Genomic DNA, 26,765 nt, shown 5'->3' with positions numbered 1-26,765 from the left:
TGTTATGAAGATTTTAAATTATCTTCTACTCTAGGGATACCAAAACTCTTTCTATGTAATCTATTCTCTGCATATATCCATAGTTTCATTAATTGAACTAACTTTGCTTCAAACGGGGAATTTCCCCGTACTACGTTATTATCGGTATCGTTATTGCTGCCACCAATATCTTCATCGATATTATTCTGTAAATTTAAATATTTTCTTGTCTCTTGCCAGTATCTATTATGATCAGTAACAGGCAACTCAGTGGGATTGAAATCTGTTTTAACAGGAATTTCAGTAGTAGTATTTCTTAAGTTGTCATCGTGATGACTATGAAAATGTTGCTTATATCGTTGGAAATGAGTGATCTTGTTTGTTGAATCAATTGAATTCAAACACAAATTTCCAGATAGAATCAAGTTAGGGAATTTGCTTTGATTAGATACTTTAACATTAATAATTTGCAAAAATTTCATATTAATTGAATGAGCCAGTCTATTTCTTAATTTAATTGAGTATAACATTTTCAAATTAGCTGGTAATTTATTGATATTTAATGAAACATTCTCCTTATTATTATTTGATGCGGCAGTTAACATCAATAAAGATATAACAGATTGTAAATCAGTCATATATTTTTTGGATTGAGAAGCCTTAGTAGATAAATGGGTTCTTGCATATTCGACTAATTTAGGTATATCGTTTGGGTATGAATTATTTCTAATCATTTCGATTAAGTTTAATAGAATCAATTGGAAATATAAATCATCATCGTCGTAATTATTATTGTCATTGTTATTATTTTCGTCTATGAGATTGTCATTTATGATGTCGTCATAAAGGATATTCAAACCAAATAATTGATCAATCAGATTTATTGCCTCGGTTATCTTACCAGATATAATTAAGATTTTGATCTTGTTACGTTCTTTAATCATAAATAATTCATTGAATTGTTTAATATCATTGTTATTTTTAATCAAACCCAATTCTTTACACATCCTGATTGCTGCTTCTTCATAACCATAGATGACAAAATAGTTCAATAAAAGTAATGGGATTGATGGTTCAGGAATAATAATATTACAGACCTTATCCTTAGTAATGTGCTTATCTTTACCATCTTTATTATATAAATCGACTGCAGACTTTGATTTGTTCAAATTTATTGATGGAATATTAGTACCTAAAATATAGTTATTAAGCAGTTTATCATTTTTACATTTCATTGACCACTCATCTCTATAATACCATTTTCTTTTATACTTAAATTTTTTTTGATGTGAGATATTAGATGGTTTAGAAGGAGCAGCATTACTATTTTTATCTGTGGTTTGTGAATTAGAAGACATTACAATATTAGTAGTATTAGTGATTAAATTAATTGTGACTGTAGAAGTAGTCGTTTTTTCTTATTATATTTGTAAAAAAAAGAAAAAAAACAAGAGAAATATATATTTGTATATTTGTATATTCGTATATTTGTATATATATATGTATGTATGCTCATTTTTATGTTATTATAAATATTACTATTATTACGACTCTTTATTATAGTACATCACCTACATAATTCTCTGTTTCCTTCCTTTACCTATTCTTTGCCACCCCTTTTCTTCCTACCTTGTTTTTTGATCTTTTTATTTTTTTTATTTTTTTTAATTCAATAACGAAGTTAAAGGAAAAGAAAAAGAGAGGGGAAAAAAAGAAGGAAAAAGAGAACAAACCCTAACAAACATAGCCGACTTTAAATATAGTATAACGAAAAAAAAAGGTGCAGGACCAGTAAACGAAAACAACAACAACAAAATCTACTGTAGACATTAGAGTTAAAAGATAAAGTAATATAGATAGTATGTTGATAGTTCAACGAGATGACTATTTACTGAAAATAGACATCACGATTAATTTGTCTTTTTATCTTTTTTTTTTTTTTTTTTTTTTTTTTGGGCTTTTTAGTATTGCTATTAATAGCAACTAATTTCTTTATTTTCCTTTTTTATTTTGTTTGAATAAACTGTAAACACTATATATTGTGATATTCAAATGACTAAAAAAGAAATCATGCGAGGGATAGGAAAGAAACGTGGGACGTTTAAGGAACGTGGGCAATTTAATACAAATATACATACATGCATTTTTTTATTTTTTTTAAATTAAATAGAGTTACAATAAAGTTAATTGACAATTACTATAAAAGTTGCCAAGATTGAATTACAAAAAACAATACGATAATAAAACAAAGAAACAAAGAAACAAACAAATAAACAAATAAAAATGGTCTGACTCCTCACCAGGAAGCTATTAGAGTTACTCCTTTTTTTTCTTTTTCTTTTTCCTTTTTCCTTTTTACTGAAGGATGTGAGGAGGGAGTCAGACGTTGTTTTCATAGTGTTATTGTTAATAGTTGGTAGCAAAACAAAGCAAACAGTAGAGAAATAACAAATTAATGGGAAGAGTAATCGGTGTCCTTTTTGAAACTGGTTGTGTACACAGTAATATTAGAAAAGAATGTAATTTGTGACTCAGTCTCTCCTCATTCTTTTGTTTTGAGGATAATGGACATATGTTTATCGTGTATGTGGAGTTGTAATATTGTGAATGCTATTATTTATCTTATTTTTTTCTTGGTTCTTTTTGGTTATTATTCCGGAGATTTTGCTTTTATTTTTTTGTTTTATTCATTCTTGTAATAAGGGACAAAAAAAAGAAAAGAAAGTAAAACCGATTTTTTTTTGATTCGGTTAAAAGAAAAATGTGGAGAGAAAAAGAAAAAGAAAAAAAAAAAACAAAGAAAGAAATTGAATTTCTCCATCTCTGCGGGCGAATTAGAGAAGAAAAAAATCGGAAAGATTAAAGAAAAGTAACTTAATCTAAATTTAGAAAACACGTCAGTAGTTTTTTTATTGTATTTTGTTTGTTGCACGCCGTTGTGTACGTCATTCTTTTTTCTATTGGTGTCAAGAAAAAATAATAATCGGAATCTCAACAACACAATACTGTGGTAGAAATAATGCAAGTATGACAACTATATTTTGTTTCTATCAATTCTTTTGTAAGATTTACATTCTTTTTCCTTTCTTTTGTTTCTTGGAGTGTTACCACAAATATTGAATAAAAATTGCGAGTGTTAATTTATTTACAACCACCAAAAAACAATACGTAAACAATAATATTTATTTATAACGAATAATGAGTAGGGTTGCTGTATATTTGTTTGCTTGTGTTGTTTGTGCGGGAATAATGCAATTTAACATTTGCTTGGAAGACTTGTCTCAATTAACTCCTCTTTTTTCTTCTTTTTTCTTTGTTTAATGGTCGTATCTTTTGTTATTAAATAACAGAATAAAAGATTAGAGAAATCTAAGTTTTTGTTTTGTTCTTATTGCTCTTGTTATTATTATGACGATGATGTATGCAAGCCTTGAAGTTGGTGACTATAGTTACTGTTGTCGCCATTGTTATTCTCAATATTGTCTTCGATATCGCTATTGTGATTGTGACTTTTCTTTTTGTTATTTATCTATTTTTCTTTCTTTTGAGATTAGATTAAGAATAACATTACAATTCATTCTGTCATCATTATGCTCATAGGGAAAGTTTAATTATTCATTTCTTTTATTCAATTTCACTTTATTTGTCTTTTGGTTGTGGACTGAATTGGTAGTTGTTGTCATTATTGGCATCCATTTTCTACAAGTAAAGGGTTATCTGTCTCATGCATCCATATATACAAACAAACATACATACATGCAAACATGCATATATACATCCACACACACACACACACACAAAAAAAAATACACAAAAACACAAACAAACAAACACATATATATGTAGATATATATATAAACAGTAAGATAATCGTTCTCTCCCCTCTTTTGTATAGTTGCTTTTCTCCACTTCTGGTTTTTTTTTTGTAAACTTCGAACTACTCTTGGCACTTAACCTCGATCATTTATAATCCTTTAAATTATTTAATCTTTTTTAGATATAAAACTATTGAAATATTAATTAAGTTTGATCTCTAGATAAGATCAGATTCTTCCCTTTAAAAATATTTCTTGTATTTTGTCAAGTGTTTGAATAATAATAATAATAATAATAATAATAATAATAATAATAATAATAATAATAATAATAATAATAATAATAATAATAATAATAATAATAATAATAATAATAATAATAATAAGCATATATAATATATAAAATGTCTAACCTTTCAAATAACTGTTATGCTACAAATTTACCTCAAATATATTATTCAAACAATATGAATAATAATGATAATCACATTATCAATAACAAAAACTATACAACTTTACAAAAAGAGTTTATTTTACCAAGTTTTAAAAATCTTTTAACTACACTAAACCACACTAAACTTGTAAGGATTAATGATTACACTTATATTTCACCACCAAATAGTAATGATTTAAATTATCACACAGGAACTATATCTCCGCTATCATTATTACCACAGCAACAACAGCAGCAACAACTCCCAGCTCCTGCTTCTGCTATTACAGCTACAAAGACTAATACTACAAATAATACTAATGCAGCTCGCTATTCATTGCCACACTATATTTACACTCCACCTGTTCAAATTATAGGTCCTGAACAATTAAATCCACATTTTTTACAACAACAACAGCAGCAAATGCAAATGAACTATAATAACAACATCTCTGCATCTTATCCTCGTAGTTTACCTGTCTACATACCTAATATAAATATGACTATTAATCAACAACCACAATATCAACAGCAAGAAAATGTTTTACTACCACAGAATTTACCAACAACAACGGCTTTAAAGAACCATTCTGCTCCAACAAATAATGTAGATACAACTACTACTGCTACAACCGCTAGCACAGTTAAAAAATCTGACAGTAAAACTGTTAAATCTGACAGTAATAAAAGAAAAAATAATAATAAGATAAAGAAGAAAAGAAAACAAAGAATAACGAAAAAGAATAAAAAAATTTCAAATATTAAAGATTTACTTAATCCAATATCAAAAAGATCTTTTTCTTCTTCTTCCTCCAATAAGAAATGCTTTCAATGTCAAGAGACAAATACACCAGAATGGAGGTTGGGACCTTATGGTAGTAGATCCTTATGTAATGCATGTGGTCTATATTACAGACGTCTTATTCAAAGATACGATTTGAAACAAGCTAATTTGATTATGAGGTTTAATAGATTTATTCAACCAACCAATGTAAGACAAGTTCCAAGTCATATTGAAATCCCACATGATATTATTAAGCAATTTGATATGGATCCAACCTTAGATAATAATTATAATACTATAAATTAATATAAATTAATATATATATCTGTTATATAAATCATATTTTTCCATTATCTTCTTTAATTTTTGAAATAGTTTCAAACCACTCTCTCATATCATCTAATTTATCCAGATTTACTGTAGGAAGAATATTTTTCCAATATATATCCCTTGATGATAAAAATTGTATTAATTCAGGGAAACTACTATGCTCAGAGTATGGGACATTAAAAATATCAAATTTACCACGTTCTTTTAATTTTTTTTGATTACGTCGTATTATCTGCGTTTCGAACCATATATTATCTATATAATCACCATAAGTATTACCATTTAATATCTTTTCGACAATTTCTGCTTTCTCCTTTACATTTCTTCTTTGATAACTCCAATGTCCAGAGAACGTCCAGCCTGTTGGTATAATACCAATAAGGTTCACATCAAGCCACGTTATCCCATAATACGTCCTCTTAATATATTCACATATTTTGGATTCATCTTTTAGAATATTTAAAGGTACAATATGTACATCAACGTATCCATGAGTTTTGTTCAATGATAATTGTTTACCGTTTGGTATAAAACATTTTCTTAGAGTATCATTTTCTCTGATGTATATACTGGTGTCCCCATAGTTTAATGCTTCAGCAATGCCCTGAGCTAGTTTTTCTTTCCCAATAGAATATGATCCAACAAGAACAATATTTTTTTTATCCTTGTTCTGTCGATGTTTAACCAATTTATCAAGAATATTATCACTTTTTCCATCTGATTGTTTATTAGTAAGATCATCAAAATATGCTTTAATATATTGGGCTGCAGTAGTTATAACGTTATTTTGTGTAGGATGTGAGTTTCCTACATTTAAATACGTGGTATCTAGATATATTTCATCGATTATTTTATATTTATTCATTGATACCTCTTTCCCATCAATTAGATCCATACCACTTTTTAATACATTACTAATCTTATTAGTCAATTGTTCGGTTACTCGAAAGTCTCCTGTATGAAGAATTTGTTTGACAATAGTTTTATTAATATCCCATTCTCGAAATAAAAATATACTTGCACCTGGACAATGATTTGCATCCATAGCCATGACCTCAATATGGTCACTTATATGAATCCACGTATCATTCTCTAATTCAAATATTCGTTCAGCAGGGACTTTAAATTTATATTGAAGTAGTTGACTAGTTATTATTGAACAAAATATTCTCCCATTATCCCATGATTTATTTATTCCCATATAATGGTCTGAATGGAAATGTGAAAGAAAATACATATCTATATTTGGATCAGGTGCGAAATTAAATCCATCTACTACCAGTTTATATCCGGATTTAAAATTTAATATTTTGATTGATGGTAGAGGTAATCTCTGTTTTATTCTCTTTTTCTTTTTCATTTTTTTCGTTGCCATCCTCAACTTCGTTTCTTTCTTATTGTTCTCTGTTAATTGTTTTTTTGGGGAACTTTTTAACATAAGTTCCATTTTATTTGTGGATACTTTGGTTAAATTAACATCAAAACACTGTTCACAGTGTGCTTCTCGTGCATACAATTCTAATCCAGATATATCAATATCACAAATAGGGCATTTTATTGACGTGATTTGGTCTGTATATTTATGAGTAATACCAGTGGTAGGTGTAGTAGTGATGGACATTTCAGTTTCAAAAGATTCTTTCTGCACTTCATTCATGGTATTCCCCTTGTCTGATTCTATAATTTCTATTACACTTTCCTGTGATTCAACTAAAGCAACTAAGGGTTCTGCATGATTTGTAATATGAGTAGAATCTAGAGTTTCATTCATCTCTAATTCTTCGGTTATTTCAGTTTTCTCATTGACATTTTCTCTATTTTGCCTTTCATCTGGCTCTTGAGACTCAATATTTTGACTCTTATCGCCTTCAAATGTATTAAAATCTATTTCATCCTCATCCAATACAATTGGGGTGTCACCATCATTTATAATCACTTTTAATCCATCTCTTTTACGGATAGGTAAACTTGATGCCACAGGGATTTGAAATTCGGTCAACGTCCTTTGTCTCTTAAAATTCTGTGTCTTCTTCACATATGGCTTACTGCGTATATCTGATTGCCTGATATTAACAAGAGATCTTCTCATTGTATCTTACATAAACATAAGATCATAGTTTTCACTAAGTTATGTTATGTTATATGGAGTTCTTTTTTGGTAGGTTATATTTTAGATTATTTATTTTCTTAAGGGAGTTTGTAAAGTCTTGTAATAGATCAAGATTGGTAAATGCTTTTGTATTTGTCCACTTTTTTTGTTTCTTTTTACCTTATTAATTATTTTTTTGGTTATTTTATTTTGTTTTTATTTTTTTCTTTCCTTTCTGTTCCAAGTTGAATATCTCATCACCCTTTTTGAAGCATGCACTTGATTAAGATGTAGCACCGCAATATACAGATATCCTAACAAATTATGAGATGAGTTATACACACACACACATATATATATATATATATGGAAAAGTTAATTACTTATCATCTTCTATAGTTGAAAAAATAATGGGTCTTTTAACTATTATTAAGAAACAAAAATTAAAAGACCAAGAAATCAGATGTCTTATCCTAGGTTTAGACAACTCAGGTAAATCTACCATAGTTAATCAACTATTACCGTTACATGAAAGAAAGAATAATATTACGCCCACTATTGGATTTCAGATTCAAACCATTACTTTGGATGATTCAGGTAAACAAGTGTCGTTATGGGATATAGGTGGACAAAAGACACTAAGACCGTTTTGGGATAACTACTTCGATAAGACAGATATTTTGATCTGGTGTATTGATATCAGTTTACCTTTAAGGTTTGATGAATCTTTTAACGAGTTGAAAGAATTGATTCTGAGAGATGAGGGAAGGATTGGGTATGAGTGTAAAGTTATTGTTCTTTGTAATAAAGTGGATTTATTATTACCAGATGACATTGATGTTTCTTTTCAGCAGATCAAAAAGAAAATATTAGCACAACTAAATATAGATATTGAGGATGTAGATTCGAATATTAAAAGTCAGAAAATGAGATCAGAATCCATCTTATTTTTGAAATGTAGTGGTATCACGGGTGAAGGTGTGGGCAATTTGAAAAAAGAGCTGTTAATAGATACATCTAATAGATAGCCTCGAAGCATTTATGTTTCGAGTTTTGGAAAAATGAAAGAGTATACGATAGGAATTGTTTCTGTTATTAATACATATTGTCAGTTATTGGTTCATCTTTAGTATATAGTATGTAATATTATGACTGTTGTTAGTTAGATAAAGCAATGGTGTTTTGTTTTATTTGATTAAAAAACAATTATTGCTTTTAATTTATAACCCAGTTTAGGTACCTTTTCCATTTCTGCTTTACTCTATATATATTATGCTTTTTTATAGTATTAAAGTATATATGGTATTTATTTATTTATTTATTATAACAAGTGCACAATAAAACTATTTATGGTGAATCTCAATCATTCCTTTATTTTTTATATGGTCCATTCAAAAAATAGTGTAAATTCACTCTCAATAATATCAATATTAAAGAACTAATATTCTTGTACTAAGGTGAATTAATGTGAATGGAATTTTGAGTGAAACCTTTTCTTTTTTCAAAGTGTTATATATATTTTTATTTATTATTTAAGTCTCTACTAGGTGTGAGGAATTGTAGTTCATCTTGATTGTCAGATTTTGTATCTGGTCAGTTAAAGTTTGAAAATAATTTTTCAAGACCAGCAAAGAAAAGTAACTTATTTCAGCTATAAATATGGTACCTTATTATGAAAAACGGGTTATTATTTTTTTCTAGGAAAAAAAAGAAAAGAAAAAAACAACGATTTCGGAGTAAGATCGCCTTACCTTACCTTATCTCACCTTATCTTATCTTGTTTTTTCCTAATCTGGACATATGTTCCAACAAAGGTATTTCCTTTAATTCCATTTGGTTGGTCTGTTCAAGGAATTAGAATATTTGATAAAAGTTCAAATCATCTTTAAGGTGACTACTAGAGGACAAACTGACCATAATTCTGGCCTTGAAAGTGAACCAGAGATAATATATATACAAACGAAATTACTTTTAACTTTTAAAATATTCACTATAATATAGTTTAATATTTAGTTATCTTCTTCTATTTACTTGTTTATCTATTCATTTATGTATACATACATATATGTTTTGAATGTTTTTCTTTTTTTTTTCTCATGATTATGTCTTTTGATACTGTATCCTTATACAAGTAACTTTGCTGTTAAATAAATCAAGGATGAACACGTTCAAAAAGTATTGAATGCATTAGAGATGGTCATGTTAGATAATAATACAGCAATTATAATCTGTGAACATATAAATTTAAAGAAAGAAATTAATAAAGAGAGATATGATTAATGATATTGAAATTGATAAAAACAAGAAAATCAAGATCGGTCTTTTGTTTTGATCTGAAAATAACGCAGTTGTTTTTAGTAAGCCAGTTTTTTTTAAAAGACAGTTCAGGCATTACAACACTAGTTTTGTTTAGTTCAAAAGGATGAATTGTGTGGTATTGCTGTGTTTACTCATATTTATATTGCTACAGATGAAGCTATTGATGAAATTGTCTATAAAAATGTGGCCGCTGATAAAGCTTTTAGTAAAAGGTTTAAGAGTTGAGAGGATCCTTTTAGACACCTTATATTCTTCTAAGATTAATATGTGAACTATAAATATATACGATCGCACACAGAGTCCCTTGCTCTTTATATATATATATATATTTGTTATTTCTTTTTCTTTTTCTTTTTTTTAGTGCTAGTCTCATTCGTTTCCTTATCTTTACTTACTTTTTCTGCATTATCTTCCTAAAAAAATAAAACAAAAAAAAATAAAAAATAAAAAATCTATGAGAAGCGAGTTTTTTCCGGAAAGATGCCAATTTCCCACAAATCCCGCTCCGCTCCTTTTTTTATGTTTTATTTTCCCCTTTTCTTTTTTTTCTGTCTTTATTTCTTAAATTCCGCTCTATTTGTTTTTCTTTTTTCTTTTTTTCTTTTTATTTCCTTCTTGCAGGAGAGGCGCATTTCTTTTTTCTCTCCCTCCGCTGTGGGCAGCCTTTTTCTTTTAATATTACTTCTTCAAAAAGTTGCGAAAATGAATTGAAATTAAAGGGGAACCAAAAGGAAAATGAAAAGGACAATGGAAACGAAAAAAAAAAAAAAAAAAAAACAAAAAGAAAATATTTAACCAATCTATTGAATGCTGTGTTTGAAAATATATATAGATACATATATGTAAATTCATGTTCATAACAATGACTTTTTTTTTCTTTTTCTGTCTAATTAAACTATAAAATAAATAGAGAATAAGTGGATCCCCATCTTATTTAAGTGTTCTAAAAAGACGTGTTAAGAAGCTTTGTTGGTTGAATAAAAATAAAAACCAATCTTTCATTTTTCTTTTTCTTTTTCCTTTTTTTTTTGTTTCTTTATTTCTGTTTTTCAATTATCCATTTATACATATACATCTATCTACATTTATATTTATAATGGGGAATACGCCAACGAAATTATATCCTGAGGGTCCTACTTATAATGATACAGAATTCGTTAATGATGCAGACACCTTAAATCATAAAAATTATAAAAACAGATCTAAGAATGTTTCATTAGCCAACACTTTATTAAATCCTAACAGCAATAGCATGGTAGGAGAAAATTACACTAATAATACTAGGCAAAAACAATACAGTATCTTTAATAAGATAGATCGTGACAAGGATAGGAAAAAATACGTCAAGGATAGAGAAAAATTAAAAGAAATTCACGCAAGGGGGCTGGTGGTCAAATATGACGAATGTTGCGATGGTGGGTTTTTGGCACCGTTTGGTTGTTACAACTTCGATAAACTGGATTACAATATAGATATTGTTAGAAGCCTGATTATAGAGAGAAAATTGGCTCCATTTTATACGCCGTTACAAGACTTTGACGAAACTTGGTCAAGGGAAGAAATCATCAAAATTGTAGATGGGTTACCATTACATGCAACCTTTGAAGAAAATTTAGAGGAATTCGAAGATGTCCCAATCGGCGACCTAAAAAAACCTAACTTCGATTATTTGGTTGATAGAAGTTTGTCCAAAAGAGAACAGCGTCGTCAGCATGCAATGATCTTTAAAGCTAGGCTGTATAGGAAAAGATTAATCTGGCAAGAAACTGCAAACGAATCCTTCCTGGAAGATAAAGTCGATGCAAAGAAAAATAAAATTAAAAATAGATATTTACCAAGCGATGATTTAAAATATTCTTTATACAAAAATGGTATGGAATGCCCCATATGTTTTCTTCACATCCCTGGGCCTTTAAACTATTCTAAATGTTGTCAACAGCCTATCTGTACAGAATGTTTTGTTCAGATAAAACGATCAGAACCACATTTCCCTCATGAAGAAGTGGACCCAACAAAACCAATAACTGACGATAATTCTAAGGATCCAAACTTATTAATATCAGAACCTTCAAACTGTCCATATTGTGCAACACCCAATTTTTCCATTACATATACACCACCAACAAACCGTAGAACAGGTATAGGTGGTATCCCTCCTAGCGATTACTGTGAAGTAGCGCAAAATGAAATACAGAAACAGGAAATTTCTGGTCAAGAAAAGGAGAACAAAGAAACTTTGGGATCGCCAACATCCATATCCGCATCTGCATCGCCGTTATCATCATCATCATCATCATCGTCTGGAAATAAACATAAGGATATCATAATCAGTAATATCATAACATCAGATGATATTAGACCTGATTGGGAAGCTAAATTAAAGAAAGAACGTTCGAGGCTTGCCAAGAGAGCAGCTAATGCTACTGCTATTCATGTTAGTAATCAATTAGTGGATCCTGAATACTCTCTGAGACAAAATTCTAATACTAGTTCACCAGCCAAGTATTCAGTACGAGGAACTAATTCTAAAACAAAAAGAAAACAATTAAGTCTTGAGGAATTAGAGGAACAAATGATAAAACAAGCTATTCAACTAAGTCTTGAGGACCAAGAAAAATCCAAGAAAAAGTAAGAAATATGCTAATGATATATATGTATACATATATTAATTCTACATATAAACGAAATAACATTGACATGACAATCATTAGCTTCCTGATTAATTATCATAAACAAATGAGGTTAAATTACGACGGATCTTATAATAATCCTTTGTTAATAAAAGAAAAACATCATACATATCATTATATAATTGGAATTTTCTATATCTTCTTGCCTTAAACAGAAAAGAAATTACACCAAAAAAATACTGACGTCAGTCTGTATAAGTCACATGATTAAATTTCGTCAAAGATGATAGACGCACTTTTAATTTTTTTTTTTTTATTTTTGAGGAAAAAAAAATTGCGATGTTTAAACAAAACTCATTGAAATGTCTGAAAAATTTTTGATTTCTTACAACTTTATTGATAGAAGTTTGACTTCGTAGAATGAAAAATGCTACTATGTTCTGTTTCAATGCTCTCCTAAATTCTTTTGAAGCCTTCTCCGTCTTAGATACTTAAACTACATCTTTCTTAAACACATTTGCTTGTATTCCCTTTAATACAAAACCAAGGAAATAGTCTGCTCTTTTGAAGCTTAAATTGATTATTCTATAAACCCTCCACTAGGAAAAAAAAACAGAGATGTCTACCGAAACTGCTTTATCTTACGCTGCTTTAATCTTAGCTGATGCTGAAATTGAAATTTCTGCTGACAAATTAATTACTTTAACTGAAGCTGCCAACATCCCAGTTGAAGGTATCTGGGCTGACATCTATGCCAAGGCTTTAGAAGGTCAAGACTTGAAGGACTTATTAGTCAACTTCTCTGCTGGTGCCGCTGCTCCAGCCGCCGCTGGTGCTGCAGCTACTGGTGCTGCTGAAGAAGCTGCTGCTGAAGAAGAAGAAGAAGAAGCTAAGGAAGAATCTGATGATGACATGGGTTTCGGTTTATTCGATTAAGGGGATAAAGCTGATTAAATCATATTTGTTATATATCTATATATATATAGTATTATATAATTGTATTTAATTTTTTTTTAACCTCTCTAATTTAATAATATAAAAAGATATCTTTGTTATAATTTTATGTTTTTTGTGAAAATGGTATGGATAATGAACACTGGATTTTCATAATAGGTCATCTTATGGTTTTATTTGGGAAACTATGTATTATGATTTTTCGCAGTTATTTTCAACTATATATTAACATTTTACCAATTATTACATTACAAACATTTAGATTAATTTCATATATGCACGAGCACACTACATATACAATAATCAGAGTAAGAATAATCATAAAGTTACACTATGCTTATTTTTATTTATTATAATATATTAATGTAGAGTGTTATTGAAAAAAAGAGTATATAGTATGATAGAAAAATATGTATATTTATTTGCAATAAAATTAAATATCATTTATTTCTTCTTTTCAGCTTCAGCTTCAGCCTTTTCTCTAGCTCTCTTTTCTCTAATACCCTTGTATTTCTTTTCAGATCTTGCTAATCTTAAAGTTCTGTAAGCAGATTGTTCAGTGGCTTCAACAGCTCTGGCTTCAACATCGGTAGATGGTTGAGCAATTGGGAAAGCAGCGGCAGTAGATAAGACTTGTTCGGCTTCAACCTTACCATTTCTTGGGAAGACAATGATCTTAGATAAGTATTCCTTTAATCTTTGAACATTGACTTCAAAAGTTTCTTGGTTCTTATCTTGACGTCTGTGATCAACAGCGATACCAATGGTTCTGGCGTAAGCTGGGGTTAAACCAGCAGCCTTGATTTCACCAAAAGTAAAACCCTTACCAGCTCTGACCTTTCTGTTGTATCTAACGGTTGGAGCTCTGACAACTGGTCTTAACAAGTCTAATGGTCTTGGAGCAATCTTGGCAGCCTTAGCAGCTCTGGCTTGACGTCTAGCAACCTTCTTACCAGCTTGGTCAAAGTGAACTCTGACACGTTCTTGCCAGTGCTTTCTGAAGTGGTTATTTAAAAGTGGTAAATTCTTGGAAATAGCTGTAATGAAATAAAAAAATCAATTAATATATTATTAACATCAATAGAATGAGATCAAATATTAATCACAAAAAGGAGAAACCATACTACAATATCCACTTCTCTCTCTTTTATTGCCATTATAATTTTCTCATTTATATTAATGTTTAATTGTTCTTGTTAGTAATCAGTATTTTGATAATCTAGTTTATTTGCTATTATAACATGTCATGTACTGCATGGTATTAATGGTAAATAAATAAACTCTCAGCTTTAACTTAATTTCACCTCGACTTCATGATATTTCATTCTAATTTGGCATTACCTGTACCCCCGAAATCATTAGTCTTTTATAACATGTAACTAGCTTCTTAATCATGTATAGGTAACATACCCATTGTTACGTGTTTTCTGCTCTACGACCTTCCTTTGACAATACAAGACCAACGGTAGTAACGACGACAAGCTTTTTATACACACGTCACACTAACCGTCTATTTTTGTTACACTGAATTTGATATATACTTTTGTTGACAGTAACCATGAACCACTCTATAGTGATAGACGCTAAAGGATTCAATATGGCACAGCAGACGTTACACCATCCATCCATCCATCCATCCATCATAGAAAGGGATAAAGGTTTAGTCAATCTGTGGCCAGACAGGCTATATCCTTCTGAGTGGTGTTGTCAAGCCTCTCAGCTATCGGTAAGCATACTGCAGTGCATTACTCGTACAACTGGAAAACAGAGTAGACATATTTCCAGCTTCCTCCCAGTGATATTTTTCTGTCCAACAGGAATTTTTCCAGGCGAATAGAGCTCTCAAACAATGCATACTGTTTCTCCAAAGTTTGGTGTCCTCCTTACATTTGAACACTCAGTTTTCCTGTTTAAGAGATACTGTTCGCTCGGATTAATCAACATTCTTTTTCTGTCCTAACTTTCCAAGATTCTATCTAAATTTTCCTAAAAAAGGAAAGTGTATATATTTTAAATAATGCGAATGTTTTTCTTTTTTATCCAAGGTAAAATAAGTAAAAAAACCTTCTAATTAAAAATGTACTGATGTTTTAAAAAATAACAGTCCGAGGACTATTTTATAACATCTGTACACCATTGCTCAGTTTGTATGTATGTATTTGCATATTTTATTTAGTCGTTGGTTTAGAAAAACAAGAAAGCCATTTACGAGATCTTTAGTATGCAATGAAAAGGGGAAAAATATCTATGCAAATATGATGCTCCCTACATCCTTTTCCTACTATTATCTCGCAAGGTAAAACGACTTTCTGCTTTGGTTTTCGTCTATGACGCCTACCTAACTTGCTTACTAGACTGGACTATCTGTCTGTTTACCAGACAGTCAGGCCTACCAACACCTGCCTAACCACCACATCAGTCTGTTTGTGCTTATTGGCTTCTGAGTAAGTGGGTGATGAATAAAACAACCTATAGTTAAAAATGTGAAACTTGTGTACCCACAGATAAAAGAGACTGATAAATAAATTGCATAATGTCTGCCGTCCCAAGTGTTCAAGTATGTCAAGAATTTTTAGTCCAAAAATGCACTTTAAGAAGCCCCACAAGTTAATATCATAAAATCGACCAGCGATATTGAGAACCAGGAGGGGTAAATTTATCAGTTTACAAAGAATGTTTTGATACTAACATATTATAACCATGAATGGCCATATTGTCCCGCTTTCATTTGTAATACAACCGTATTTTAACGTGATTTTGTGTATATAGACCTTCGGTAAGAAGAAATCTGCTACAGCTGTTGCCCATGTTAAAGCTGGTAAGGGTTTAATCAAGGTTAACGGTTCTCCAATTACCTTAGTTGAACCAGAAATTTTAAGATTCAAGGTTTACGAGCCATTATTATTGGTTGGTTTAGATAAGTTTGCCAACATTGACATCAGAGTTAGAGTTACTGGTGGTGGTCACGTTTCCCAAGTCTATGCTATTAGACAAGCCATTGCTAAGGGTTTGGTCGCTTACCACCAAAAATACGTCGATGAACAATCCAAGAATGAATTAAAGAAAGCCTTCACTTCTTACGATAGAACCTTGTTGATTGCTGATGCTAGAAGACCAGAACCAAAGAAATTCGGTGGTAGAGGTGCTAGAGCTAGATTCCAAAAATCTTACCGTTAAAAAGAGTTTTTTGTCATTCCAACTTTCTTTTTTTTTCTATTTAATCAATTTTGCTTACTTCCATAGCCAGTTGAATTATAGTTATTCATAGAAACTATCGGTTTGCACTTAGCATACTTTTTATTTTTCCACAAATAAAAAAGGGAAGGTATATTATATATATGGGTATTCCCTATTCTTCCATCATATAATGTCATATTAAAAATAAACTAATTTTGATGCAATTTATATATATATTGTAAACTTTTATACCATTTTGTAAAATAACATCATTGTAATATACGGACTATAAATATTACAGAGCTTGTTTAATGGTGATTAAATGTACTATCTTTGATTACTCCCCCTTTACTAACTTGGCAATGCTGCTCTCACTCAAACGCAGTAGGCGATACAGCTTATGTATAGACTGACACATCGGTAGAAAATTCTTTATTTCTTAGATTAATTAAATTTTCGGGTAGTTACCGTGTTGTTACCATAGCGACCAACATATTTTAATCTCATTTTTTGTTTTCTTTTTTTCCATTTTTCGAAAATCTTCTCCGTTTATTTAATTATTTTTTTTTGTTTTCCTTTATAGAAATGTATTTTTTGAATTTTCACAATAGGTCGAGATTCATTTATATTATAAAAGGGCTATCCAGAAGGAAGATCTGAGATCGAAGAAAAAAGTAAACAAAAAGAGAGTTTTCACCACCAAACAAGCACATACAATAATTAATATTTGATCAGACATAATTAATAATGAGTAGAGGTAATCAAAGAGATTTAGCAAGAGCTAAGAATTTGAAAAAACAAAAGGAAGCTGCCAAGAACCAAAAAAAGACAGGTGATCCAAAAAAGAGAATGGAAAATGATGCTGATATCTTAAGGAAAAAACAGGCTATTGCTGATGCAAGAAAAGAAGCAGAAAGATTAGAAAAATTGAAGGCTGCTAGAAGATGATTGAATTGGTTTTTATTACCTTGTCATAACTATTTCTCTGTATTGATTTCTGCATCCCCATGCATATAGTTTTCTTATATACTAGTATAACAACTTGATAAATAATACATGTATAATTAATTAGTTATTATACATATTAATGAATAACGCTACATTTTGATCTTTCCAAATTAAGCGAATTTTGTTTGTTTTATACTTTTTCCTTAAGTATTCTTACGCTCCAGAAGTGGTTTTTTACTAGGTTCTTTTGATAATAAGGCATGTAATAGATTGAATTATCTCACAATATAAACATTATATTATGACTATACGTATATATATATATATATATATATATATATATATATATATATGGACATGTAATTCGTTTGGTATTATTTTATTAAAACATATGTGCAGAATAAATGAGAAACTTTTAAAATAATTAATGTATAGGTATATAGAATGTCGTACTTTTCCTCCCTTCTTTTTATTTATAGAACAAATTTTGAAAATGTTTCAATAATACGAAAAAAAATCAAAATTCACTAATTGATACTTCTCCTTCATACCTTCTAACTTCATAGAAGATAAAATAAAAAATCACTTTTCTTTACTTATATTTTTTCTTTTAGAATAGCATACTTACATAACTAACTAAAAATTTAGTTGGCTTCTTGCATATGTTCTTTGGCTTCAAAAGCCTTTTCAACATCATATTTGAAATCGAAATAGGACCTCTCAAAATGGTGTAAACGAACAAGCCCATCTTCCCCACCAGAGGTGTATGAAGTACCAGTTGGAGATACAGCAATACAGTTCAATGGACCGAAATGACCTTTAACTCTCCCAATTTCTTCTTCAAAAATCTTATGATAAAATCTAGCTTCAAATTTACCTTCACTGGCACTAGTAGTTGTGACATCTTTGGCACTTTGACCACCACCAAGAACCACAAATTCCTTTAATGGAGTGATAGCAGCGGTATTTAAAGGACAGTCACTTTCATAAGTCTTTAAGATTTTGAAAGAGGCAACATCCACTATATGGGCTTTAGAGTCTCTTGAAGAAGTGATAAAATATGTTCTATCTAAGGAGAATTGTAAATCACTAATGTTAGATTCGTGTAACTTGATAGCTTCAACAAATTTATAATCATTATCGACATCATATTTGCTCACTTCACCATCCTTGTGTCCACCAATAATAAATTTACCATTGGTAGACCAGCCTGCAACAGTGACTGTGGCGTGACCTTCTTGCGTATTTATAATTTTAATTGGTTCTTCATTAAATTTGATAATTTTGTGAGTTTCGGAATCTCTTTCAACTTTATAGATAGAGATAGAACCTGGGTAACCCATAACACTATCCAAGATGGCAAGGAAGTAGTTACCACATGGAGAAAATTCCACATGTTTGACTGGGACAGGAGATTGATAAGTAAAAATGTTTTGACCATTGCTAACGTCCCAGACTTTAATACTATAATCTGCACTACCGGTGATACAATATATAGAAAATGGATCAACATCAATAGACCAAATGGTACCTGCATGGCCATCTAAAGTTCCCAATCTTTCACCATTGACAGTATACCAAACAGAAGCAGAACTATCCTTGGAGCATGTGAATAACAGGTCACCTTCTTTATTATATTTAACTTGAGTTAAAGGACGTTCATGGCCCATAAGCACTAGAGGTCTCATTGTTAAATGTGTATTTTATTTTATAATATTAAATTCAAAATATGTTTGTTTATTTGTTTTTAATGCAAAAGAGATTAAAAATATCACACACAACCACAGATGGTTTGAGTCAATGAATACTTTGCTGTGTCTTTTTTATCTTTTCTTGATGTTGAAGAAAGATAATGTGCTAAACTAAACTCCTGAATATTAATGCAGAGGTGTCTAATTGGATACACAGCTCTATGCGTAATTCGATTTACTGATCTGTTTCAATAGCTATTAGACCTATTTTGTCTTTTGCAAAAATTCTGTTGAAAATTTTTCCTAACCTGAAAGGTAATAAAAAAAATTTCAATATTTTGGGTTGTGCAAAACGAAAAAGAAAAAAAAGAAAAAGGAAGATCACGTGAAATATATGATAGCGCACCCACTATACACAGCAGTGAATCTTGTAGATTTGCTAATGTTTAATGAAACTGAAGCCTCATGAAAAGTTAAAATGGTGGTGAGGAAAACAACAAGAGAATAGAAAGGGGGGAAGAGAAGTAATAAAGATGAATAAGGACAGTAGATGGATAGTTTGAGAAGTTACTATTTAAATAATTGAAGAATGATATAAGCTTAATCCTTAATACTTTCAAAAAAAAAGAAAAAAGAAACGGAATACTGTTACCATATAAATTTATAGGATATACTTTAATATCAATAGATTAAGAGATGGGTAACCCATGGCTTGGTGGATTTACTACAACTATAAAATGTCTAGCACTTTTACATATTGTTCATTCAAGATATTATGAATTTACTCAAACAAAAGGGGAATCCATGCTGCCTACATTGAACCGGATAAACGATTATGTCCATGTTTCTAAATGGTATAGAAATGGCAGAGATTGTCGAATGGGTGATTGTATAGTATTATATAAACCTAATGATCCAAAAAAAAGAGTTTGTAAACGAATAACAGGCATGCCTGGAGATTACATCTTGGTTGATCCATCATTGGATGATCCTAATGCAAGGTCTACATATATTAAAGTTCCTAAGGGTCATGTATGGGTTACTGGGGACAATTTAGCGCACTCTCTGGACTCCCGATCGTATAATGTTGTGCCTATGGGATTAATAGTAGGTAAAATAATTGCTGCAAACGATTTTAATAAGCCTGTATGGGATCCTGATTTAAGGATTTTATTTGGATTTAGGTGGATCATTAATAACTTTGAACATATATAAGAAAAAAAAAAAAGAAATTAAATAATACAGGGCAAAATAAGTTGGTGTATAAAATAAACCAATAAATGTACATAATTATATTATTTCTTTTATATATATATATATTTTTGGTCTTTCTAAATAGATAAATCAATAGGTATATATGTATATGTACATAAACACAGATGGTAGGTATATTTAAATATTGTTTCCAATACTTCTTAAATACTTAGTACCAATTACTAAACCAAAAATACCCAGCAACGAAGAAGTATTAATCGTTTCAAAGATACTAGTGCCTAAATAATACCTTAAAAAGACAAGCTCAAAACCAATGATTGAAATGATAAACCCTAATAAATAAATAAGATTTAATCCTGTTGCTATATTATCAAACTTAATTACACCAAAAGAAACCCAAATAAATAATAAACCAAAACCTGCAAGAATAATGATCCCAACAAATATTTTTGCTAAAAATGGAGAAACAGTTTTTGGTGGTGATGGGAAGATATGACGAATTTCTGGTAATGGTTCATATCTAATTGGCTCTTTAAATGAATCAAATGCAAAGGTATCATAATCTAAATTCATTTCAAAAGTTTTTGTGAAAATATAATCATTTTTACCAACCTCAGAAGATGCGACAATTAAAGTACCAGAAATTGGTTTTTCTTCGTTGTGAGCAAAATATAATATAGATTTAGGAATGTCCTTTAATGATAGTTTGAAAAGAGCCAATATTGAATTATCTTTGACCTTTAAAGTTGGTTTAATTGGGATCTCTAAATCTCTATCTGGTAAACCGACAAGTAACGCAATTTGTTCGGGAACTGCACCATAGTCAACTATTTGGAATGAAAATTTGATAGTATCATCAATTGTCAAATTGTTTATAATATTAGGTACTAGATTGTTTTCAATTGTACCAATTTTAATGGTATTGGATTGTTTATTTGAAGTGTATGTTAACTTTAAATTATCTACTTGGAAAGCTATGATCTTGCAAAGAAGCATGGATACTAACAAAAAAGTTGATTTCATCCTTGCTTATTTTTCTTCTTTACTAGTTTTACTTCTTGTTCCGTTATATATATAAAGATATGAATTGTATGTTTCCTGTCTTACTTGGCTGTCACTCCTTTTTTTTTTATTTTTTGGATTTTTTTCAATATTTATCAATATCCACTTTTATATATCACACCTTCAGTTGTTATAAAGATATTTAAGTTTATCCTTTAAACAGTTTAATCCTTTGTTGTTTTTTATTCTCTTACTCGATCTTTCAATTCTTCCTGTAATCCTTTCCTCTGTTTTTTTCTGCCATGTCAGTTAATTTTTGATAAAAAATAAAAAATAACAAGAAATAGCTTCAAAGTTGTTTACCCGCACAATAAAAGAAAAGGTAGCACAAAACAATAGAAATCAACAAATATTCCAATGTTACGGAGTAGTTTTCGATAACTAGACCTGATAAGAAGGGATCAATATGTGAATGTATCTTCTTTTTGTGACTTTATAGTTGTATTATTATCAATATAATTACATATATTAACATTTAATTTCAATAATGAGTAACCTTTCAAAAAAAAAAAAAAAGTGAAGACCTAAGGAAAAGATAATATAAAAATGTATGTAACCTTCAAAAGGTAAAATAAATATTATTTACTTATGCATCGATATATATATATATGCTAACTTCATTAATGCATGTCAGTTTTGTTATCCCTTCTTGATTTGACCTTATTGAATATTTGGTATAAAAAAATTCTTGTGCCAAGAAACATTCGCCTACTCGCTCTAAATGTAATATTACTTAATAATCCAAAGAAAATAACTGCAAAAGCACAAATAATTGATATTATTAAAACAGGGAAGATTAAAAGAGACGAAGTCATAGTAATGATAATGAAGACAAAAACATATATTGTTGATATTATCGCATTAATTGGCTGGAACATAGTATACTAAAATATTTTCAAAGCCATAAATATATACTTCTCTTTTTGTGTGTGTATTCACTTATTTATAAAAATATTATTTGCTTAAAAAGAGATGGATAAGATCTACGGTTCTGAGATAGTATTGTAAGTCTATTTCTTTTTTTTTTTTTATTATGTGAGTTAAAAAAAAATTGAAATTGAATTAGAAGTTTGATAAAATTATTTTTTTTCTTGTATTAGAATACTATGTTCTAATAAGCTAAGAATTTTAGATAGGTATCAATTAGGAGTTACAAAGTTACATTTTAGCTTTTTTATTCGACAAAACAAGTTCTCATTTTCTGACTGAATGTCTCTCTCTCTTTTTTTTTTTTTATTTTCTTTTTCAAAGAAAAAATTCCAAAACATAAAACTCTTTATATAAAGGTAGTATTAATGTATACGAATAAACAGGTAAGTATAACTAACTCTGTACCTATTCATAATAATCCTTACTCTTATTTAAATATTATAATAGCAATAAATAAATAAATAAATAACAAGCATAAGGCTACATTATTACAATATATTTGCTTACCTCTATAACCTCAATTATTGCAAATGCTTTAAGTACATCTCCTTGCTTATATAATAATACACCTCTTTCTTGTTTGATACAAAATTCCTTGTGCTTAAAATATAATCATGTTTTACTCCCTTCTTCATTCCTCTATGTATAATCAGTATTTATAAAATTGGAAAGACTACAGGGGAAGAAAAATATATATATACTCGTAAATATATACATAATAAGAAATAACTATTACCAATGGCTGCTTATTTAAAACATATTTCTTTATTATTAAATACTTCTTTTTGTTTTCGACTTTTTTTTTCTTATTCATAATCAACTTTCTACAGACAAAATTTAAGAATATGTAAATCTCGTCTTTTTTTTCTCTTTTTTCGATCTTGCTTCACATGCATTATCATGGGAAAAACAAGATGAGGAACAATTTAAATATTTCATTCAGTCACAGTTAACTAATTGATCTTGTACTTCTTTCTTGAAATCGGTACCTAGCACATATAAGTATAACAAGAATAATAAGTTTTAAGACTACCAGTAAGATTTTTTTTAAAAATAAGATAACAACATCAACAGCAGCAATAAAAAAAGAAAAAGAGAAAATATTGAAACATACCTAGAACATATGATAACTCCTCAGTTTGATATTGAACAAGATGATGAATTTTTGATTATTAAAATAAGAATCAGTAACATACGATTTTCATCAAATTGTGTTGAAATTAATATTAATGGAAATATGCTAATATTCCATCTTTCACCATACTATCTAAGGTTAAGATTCGATCATAATCTTGTGGATGATGAAAGAGCAATTGCAAAATTCCTACCTGGCGAAAGTAAAATTTTAATTAAAGCACCTAAGGCTAACAATGGAGAATTTTTTAATGATTTGGATCTTCATAGTAAATTGTTGGCCCGTGTCAATATTGGAAGTGCAATAAATGAAACCTCTCAAAAAAATCCCTTAATACAAGAAATTGGTAATAATGATGATAATACTAGCGATAATAAGGCAACTAGTGAAGAAAAAATTGAAGATATCGCAAAATTAGGAGAAAATTTTGATTGGGAGATCGAACAAGTTGAAACAGATAATTTTGATTTATTGAATAAAGCATACAAATATGGGTTTAATAATAACTATTCCGAATTAATTGGTATATCCATATCTAATGGTAACGATATTAATGATTTAAATGATCCAGAACATACTAATAGTATTGATAGAATCAAGCAGAGAATTCAAAGAGAGAATAATGTGTTTGATGATGAATATTACGCATCTGAATACATCTTATATAAATATGGTCAGGATGATGATTTAGAAATTAATCGTATAAAATATATTTTAAATTACACTCCTAAATTTGTTCAAGATTATCAAAATTGGATTAAAGAGCATTCCAACAATAACAAAGATGCAATCATGTCAATTGAATTCAATGAATTTGAACATAGGCAAATGGAAAATTATATACCAAGAAAGGAGTATATATTAAATCCTGAAATTGTTAAATTAAACTATATAACTATTTTGAATCTCTTATTCAGTTTTAATTTTGAAAGTATGGAAAATGAAGGCGAACACACAACCGAAAGTGTATGGACAATTGGTAAATTGACGCCACAGATAGCATATCTGGACCAACAATTAATGTTACCTGAATCTGCCTTGGAACAAGATAGTACTACTTCAGCTGCTGACACTATTGCTACAATGAGTACCAATAGATCATTGTTGAAGGAAGTTAAACCTGACCGAGTAAGGAATGAGAAAAATAATTCTGAATCTATAATTAAATCTGCAATCATAGTAGGAACTAGAAGATCATTGTGTTATCCACTACATAGGAACTATGATTTATCAATGAAAGCATGGCATTGTGTCTTCCAGACATTAAAAGCTGGTAAAAGATTAGTTATTAGAAATTTATTAGCTATTCATGAATTATTTAGATTCCATGACGTATATTATGTTTACAATAAATGCTTATTAGATGACTTATGTGCGTGGTTTATATCTTATGGTAATGAAACAATTGTTAGGAGTCTAGCTTTAGAACTTGAAAACCATCTGTTAAAATTTACTAAAGATGATATCGAATTTGAATGTATATCAGACATAGATATGGATACTGGAGCTACATCCTTCGAATCAGTCACAATCAGAGAATTAGAGATACTAACCGAACAAATGTATCAAGAGAATATAAATAAAAAAAATACAGAATAAATATATATTACCACTAATATTGGTAATATATGTAAATCAGAAATAGATAAAAACGCTTTTATTTTATTATTTATAGATTTTCTTCTTTTATATTACATTAATACATAGAAGTAGTGGTTAGACTACCATCTATGGCTCTAAAGAAAAATGGGTATTAATATATATACAATTCAATGTTTAATAAAGTACATAAAACAACATTGAAAATGCTTGTTACCTATCCTTCAATTCAGTAACTAACTCTAACAATGGACCATAATCTGCTGGCCGTAACAAATTAAATTCTTGAGCAAAAAGAATAAAATGTCTAAAACTAGTATTCAAAACTGTCTGTAGATTTAATTCCAAAATTTCATTAAAATGGTGACAATATATGTGTGCATAAACTCTGAATAATCTTCTTAACATTGGAATCACAATTTTTTCTGGAAATCTTTCTGGAAACACACCATCTTTTCTACTTGGAAATATAGTTTCATCATCAAATTGATCTTGACACCATCTCATTAGGCATTCTACATATTTAGGAGCACTAACTGATACAGGAGCTGCACCCTTTTCAAACGACCATAGATATTCGTATTCATTAGTTGCAATCATTCTTGGGCAGGTAGTCGGAGAACAAAATTCTGTTATAGTACCATATAACATGTTAATTTGGTTGTAAAAATCTACCACATGGACAGCAAGCCATTCATTTTCATTTTCACCTTTTGGTAATTTTACTGCTTGATTTAAAACCCCCTCAGAACCTAAAGTTACCTCCACTATTTGTCTTATATCTTCATGTGATGTCACTGTGGTGCCGGCAGTAGTCTGAAGAAATGGTTTTTGGTGAGATGGAGTATAATTAAAATCAGTTACCTTTTGTTGGCCTATTTTTCCCCTGAGAGAACCTAGTTGTTTTTGTGGTGTAGATACCCCGTGAGGATAAATATTACTATTATTGTTGTAATAATGATTTTGATTTTCAAAGGAGAGTGGTAGTTTTTGTTGAGGTTGTGAATGTGGGTTGACTAAAGAGTCGGATCCATTATTTAAAGGCTCAGAGGTTTGTTGGCCGTTATTCTGGCCAGTATTCCATTTGAATCCTCTAGTAGAACGTATAGTTTGACCTGGACTTAAGTGACTAAAGAAATGTATAAAAAGGGTAAATCAAAAATATGAGGAAGATAATATTGTTAGTATAGAAAATCAGGACATAGACTATTTAGCTATCTCTTATTTCTTATAACATACAAATTCTGTAAAAAAGACATCGGCTATTGGTGGCTTTATTTTGCAAAAGTTATATTTAACAAATGCTGAATATACCTCTTAACTGGTTATTAAAATTAACTATACACCAAATTCAGACTGCTATAATGTCCTATTCTGCAATACCTTCTCGCAACACTTTTTTCTAAAGGTTCTGAGATCAAACATTTTAAGCAAAATTAAACTTAGAAAGGGTTTCACAAAATAAAAAGAGACGTCAAAGAAATTTATTAGCTTCAAAAAAAGGAAAAAAGAAACAACCCTAGTTAAAAATATTTTTTTAAAAAATAAAATAAATACAACCCTAATTATTTTAAAAAAGTATAGGAAAAAGAAAACAAGACCTAAAATAAAGCCAAAATAATTGGAGGAAAATAAAACGGGAAAAAAAAAAAAAAAGGTTATAAGGGATTAATTA

General features: G+C 29.5%; 14 protein-coding genes across 14 annotated transcripts; 8 read left to right on the top strand and 6 right to left on the bottom strand.

Annotated features, from left to right (window-relative positions):
• Positions 1-2: 2 nt before the first annotated feature.
• Positions 3-1,337, bottom strand: GID8 (glucose-induced degradation complex subunit GID8; the record flags this gene model as incomplete). Its single annotated transcript, XM_064860625.1, has 1 exon — positions 3-1,337. The coding sequence occupies one exon, from the start codon at positions 1,335-1,337 to the stop codon at positions 3-5; it is 1,335 nt and encodes a 444-aa protein (XP_064717642.1).
• A 2,861-nt stretch (positions 1,338-4,198) lies between these two features.
• GAT2 (Gat2p) lies at positions 4,199-5,317 on the top strand (the record flags this gene model as incomplete). The annotated part of the gene is made up of 1 exon (XM_064860624.1): positions 4,199-5,317. One exon carries the CDS (start codon positions 4,199-4,201, stop codon positions 5,315-5,317), a length of 1,119 nt encoding a protein of 372 aa, XP_064717641.1.
• A 31-nt stretch (positions 5,318-5,348) lies between these two features.
• Positions 5,349-7,430, bottom strand: PSO2 (DNA cross-link repair protein PSO2; the record flags this gene model as incomplete). Its single annotated transcript, XM_064860623.1, has 1 exon — positions 5,349-7,430. One exon carries the CDS (start codon positions 7,428-7,430, stop codon positions 5,349-5,351), a length of 2,082 nt encoding a protein of 693 aa, XP_064717640.1.
• A 329-nt stretch (positions 7,431-7,759) lies between these two features.
• CIN4 (Arf family GTPase CIN4) lies at positions 7,760-8,458 on the top strand (the record flags this gene model as incomplete). The annotated part of the gene is made up of 1 exon (XM_064860622.1): positions 7,760-8,458. One exon carries the CDS (start codon positions 7,760-7,762, stop codon positions 8,456-8,458), a length of 699 nt encoding a protein of 232 aa, XP_064717639.1.
• Positions 8,459-10,845: 2,387 nt separating this feature from the next.
• Positions 10,846-12,381, top strand: SIP5 (Sip5p; the record flags this gene model as incomplete). Its single annotated transcript, XM_064860621.1, has 1 exon — positions 10,846-12,381. The coding sequence occupies one exon, from the start codon at positions 10,846-10,848 to the stop codon at positions 12,379-12,381; it is 1,536 nt and encodes a 511-aa protein (XP_064717638.1).
• Positions 12,382-12,997: 616 nt separating this feature from the next.
• RPP1A (ribosomal protein P1 RPP1A) lies at positions 12,998-13,315 on the top strand (the record flags this gene model as incomplete). The annotated part of the gene is made up of 1 exon (XM_064860620.1): positions 12,998-13,315. One exon carries the CDS (start codon positions 12,998-13,000, stop codon positions 13,313-13,315), a length of 318 nt encoding a protein of 105 aa, XP_064717637.1.
• Positions 13,316-13,777: 462 nt separating this feature from the next.
• On the bottom strand, positions 13,778-14,747 carry RPL13B (60S ribosomal protein eL13 RPL13B; the record flags this gene model as incomplete). The annotated part of the gene is made up of 2 exons (XM_064860619.1): positions 13,778-14,370; positions 14,744-14,747. 2 exons carry the CDS (start codon positions 14,745-14,747, stop codon positions 13,778-13,780), a joined length of 597 nt encoding a protein of 198 aa, XP_064717636.1.
• A 1,119-nt stretch (positions 14,748-15,866) lies between these two features.
• On the top strand, positions 15,867-16,510 carry RPS16A (40S ribosomal protein uS9 RPS16A; the record flags this gene model as incomplete). Its single annotated transcript, XM_064860618.1, has 2 exons — positions 15,867-15,890; positions 16,103-16,510. 2 exons carry the CDS (start codon positions 15,867-15,869, stop codon positions 16,508-16,510), a joined length of 432 nt encoding a protein of 143 aa, XP_064717635.1.
• A 747-nt stretch (positions 16,511-17,257) lies between these two features.
• Positions 17,258-17,458, top strand: PWA37_004114 (uncharacterized protein; the record flags this gene model as incomplete). The annotated part of the gene is made up of 1 exon (XM_064860617.1): positions 17,258-17,458. The coding sequence occupies one exon, from the start codon at positions 17,258-17,260 to the stop codon at positions 17,456-17,458; it is 201 nt and encodes a 66-aa protein (XP_064717634.1).
• A 644-nt stretch (positions 17,459-18,102) lies between these two features.
• Positions 18,103-19,146, bottom strand: TIF34 (translation initiation factor eIF3 subunit i; the record flags this gene model as incomplete). Its single annotated transcript, XM_064860616.1, has 1 exon — positions 18,103-19,146. One exon carries the CDS (start codon positions 19,144-19,146, stop codon positions 18,103-18,105), a length of 1,044 nt encoding a protein of 347 aa, XP_064717633.1.
• A 699-nt stretch (positions 19,147-19,845) lies between these two features.
• Positions 19,846-20,364, top strand: IMP1 (endopeptidase catalytic subunit IMP1; the record flags this gene model as incomplete). The annotated part of the gene is made up of 1 exon (XM_064860615.1): positions 19,846-20,364. The coding sequence occupies one exon, from the start codon at positions 19,846-19,848 to the stop codon at positions 20,362-20,364; it is 519 nt and encodes a 172-aa protein (XP_064717632.1).
• A 177-nt stretch (positions 20,365-20,541) lies between these two features.
• SWP1 (dolichyl-diphosphooligosaccharide-protein glycotransferase) lies at positions 20,542-21,387 on the bottom strand (the record flags this gene model as incomplete). Its single annotated transcript, XM_064860614.1, has 1 exon — positions 20,542-21,387. One exon carries the CDS (start codon positions 21,385-21,387, stop codon positions 20,542-20,544), a length of 846 nt encoding a protein of 281 aa, XP_064717631.1.
• Positions 21,388-23,479: 2,092 nt separating this feature from the next.
• Positions 23,480-25,090, top strand: SHQ1 (Hsp90 cochaperone SHQ1; the record flags this gene model as incomplete). Its single annotated transcript, XM_064860613.1, has 1 exon — positions 23,480-25,090. One exon carries the CDS (start codon positions 23,480-23,482, stop codon positions 25,088-25,090), a length of 1,611 nt encoding a protein of 536 aa, XP_064717630.1.
• A 213-nt stretch (positions 25,091-25,303) lies between these two features.
• MOB1 (Mob1p) lies at positions 25,304-26,349 on the bottom strand (the record flags this gene model as incomplete). Its single annotated transcript, XM_064860612.1, has 2 exons — positions 25,304-26,219; positions 26,330-26,349. The coding sequence occupies 2 exons, from the start codon at positions 26,347-26,349 to the stop codon at positions 25,304-25,306; spliced, it is 936 nt and encodes a 311-aa protein (XP_064717629.1).
• Between the last annotated feature and the right edge of the window lie 416 nt (positions 26,350-26,765).

Source organism: Arxiozyma heterogenica (assembly GCF_036370985.1).
Source record: "Arxiozyma heterogenica strain weizmannii chromosome Unknown scaffold_5, whole genome shotgun sequence".
In the NCBI taxonomy this organism is placed as follows: domain Eukaryota; kingdom Fungi; phylum Ascomycota; class Saccharomycetes; order Saccharomycetales; family Saccharomycetaceae; genus Arxiozyma; species Arxiozyma heterogenica.
This window is presented reverse-complemented; position numbering and strand designations above follow the sequence as displayed.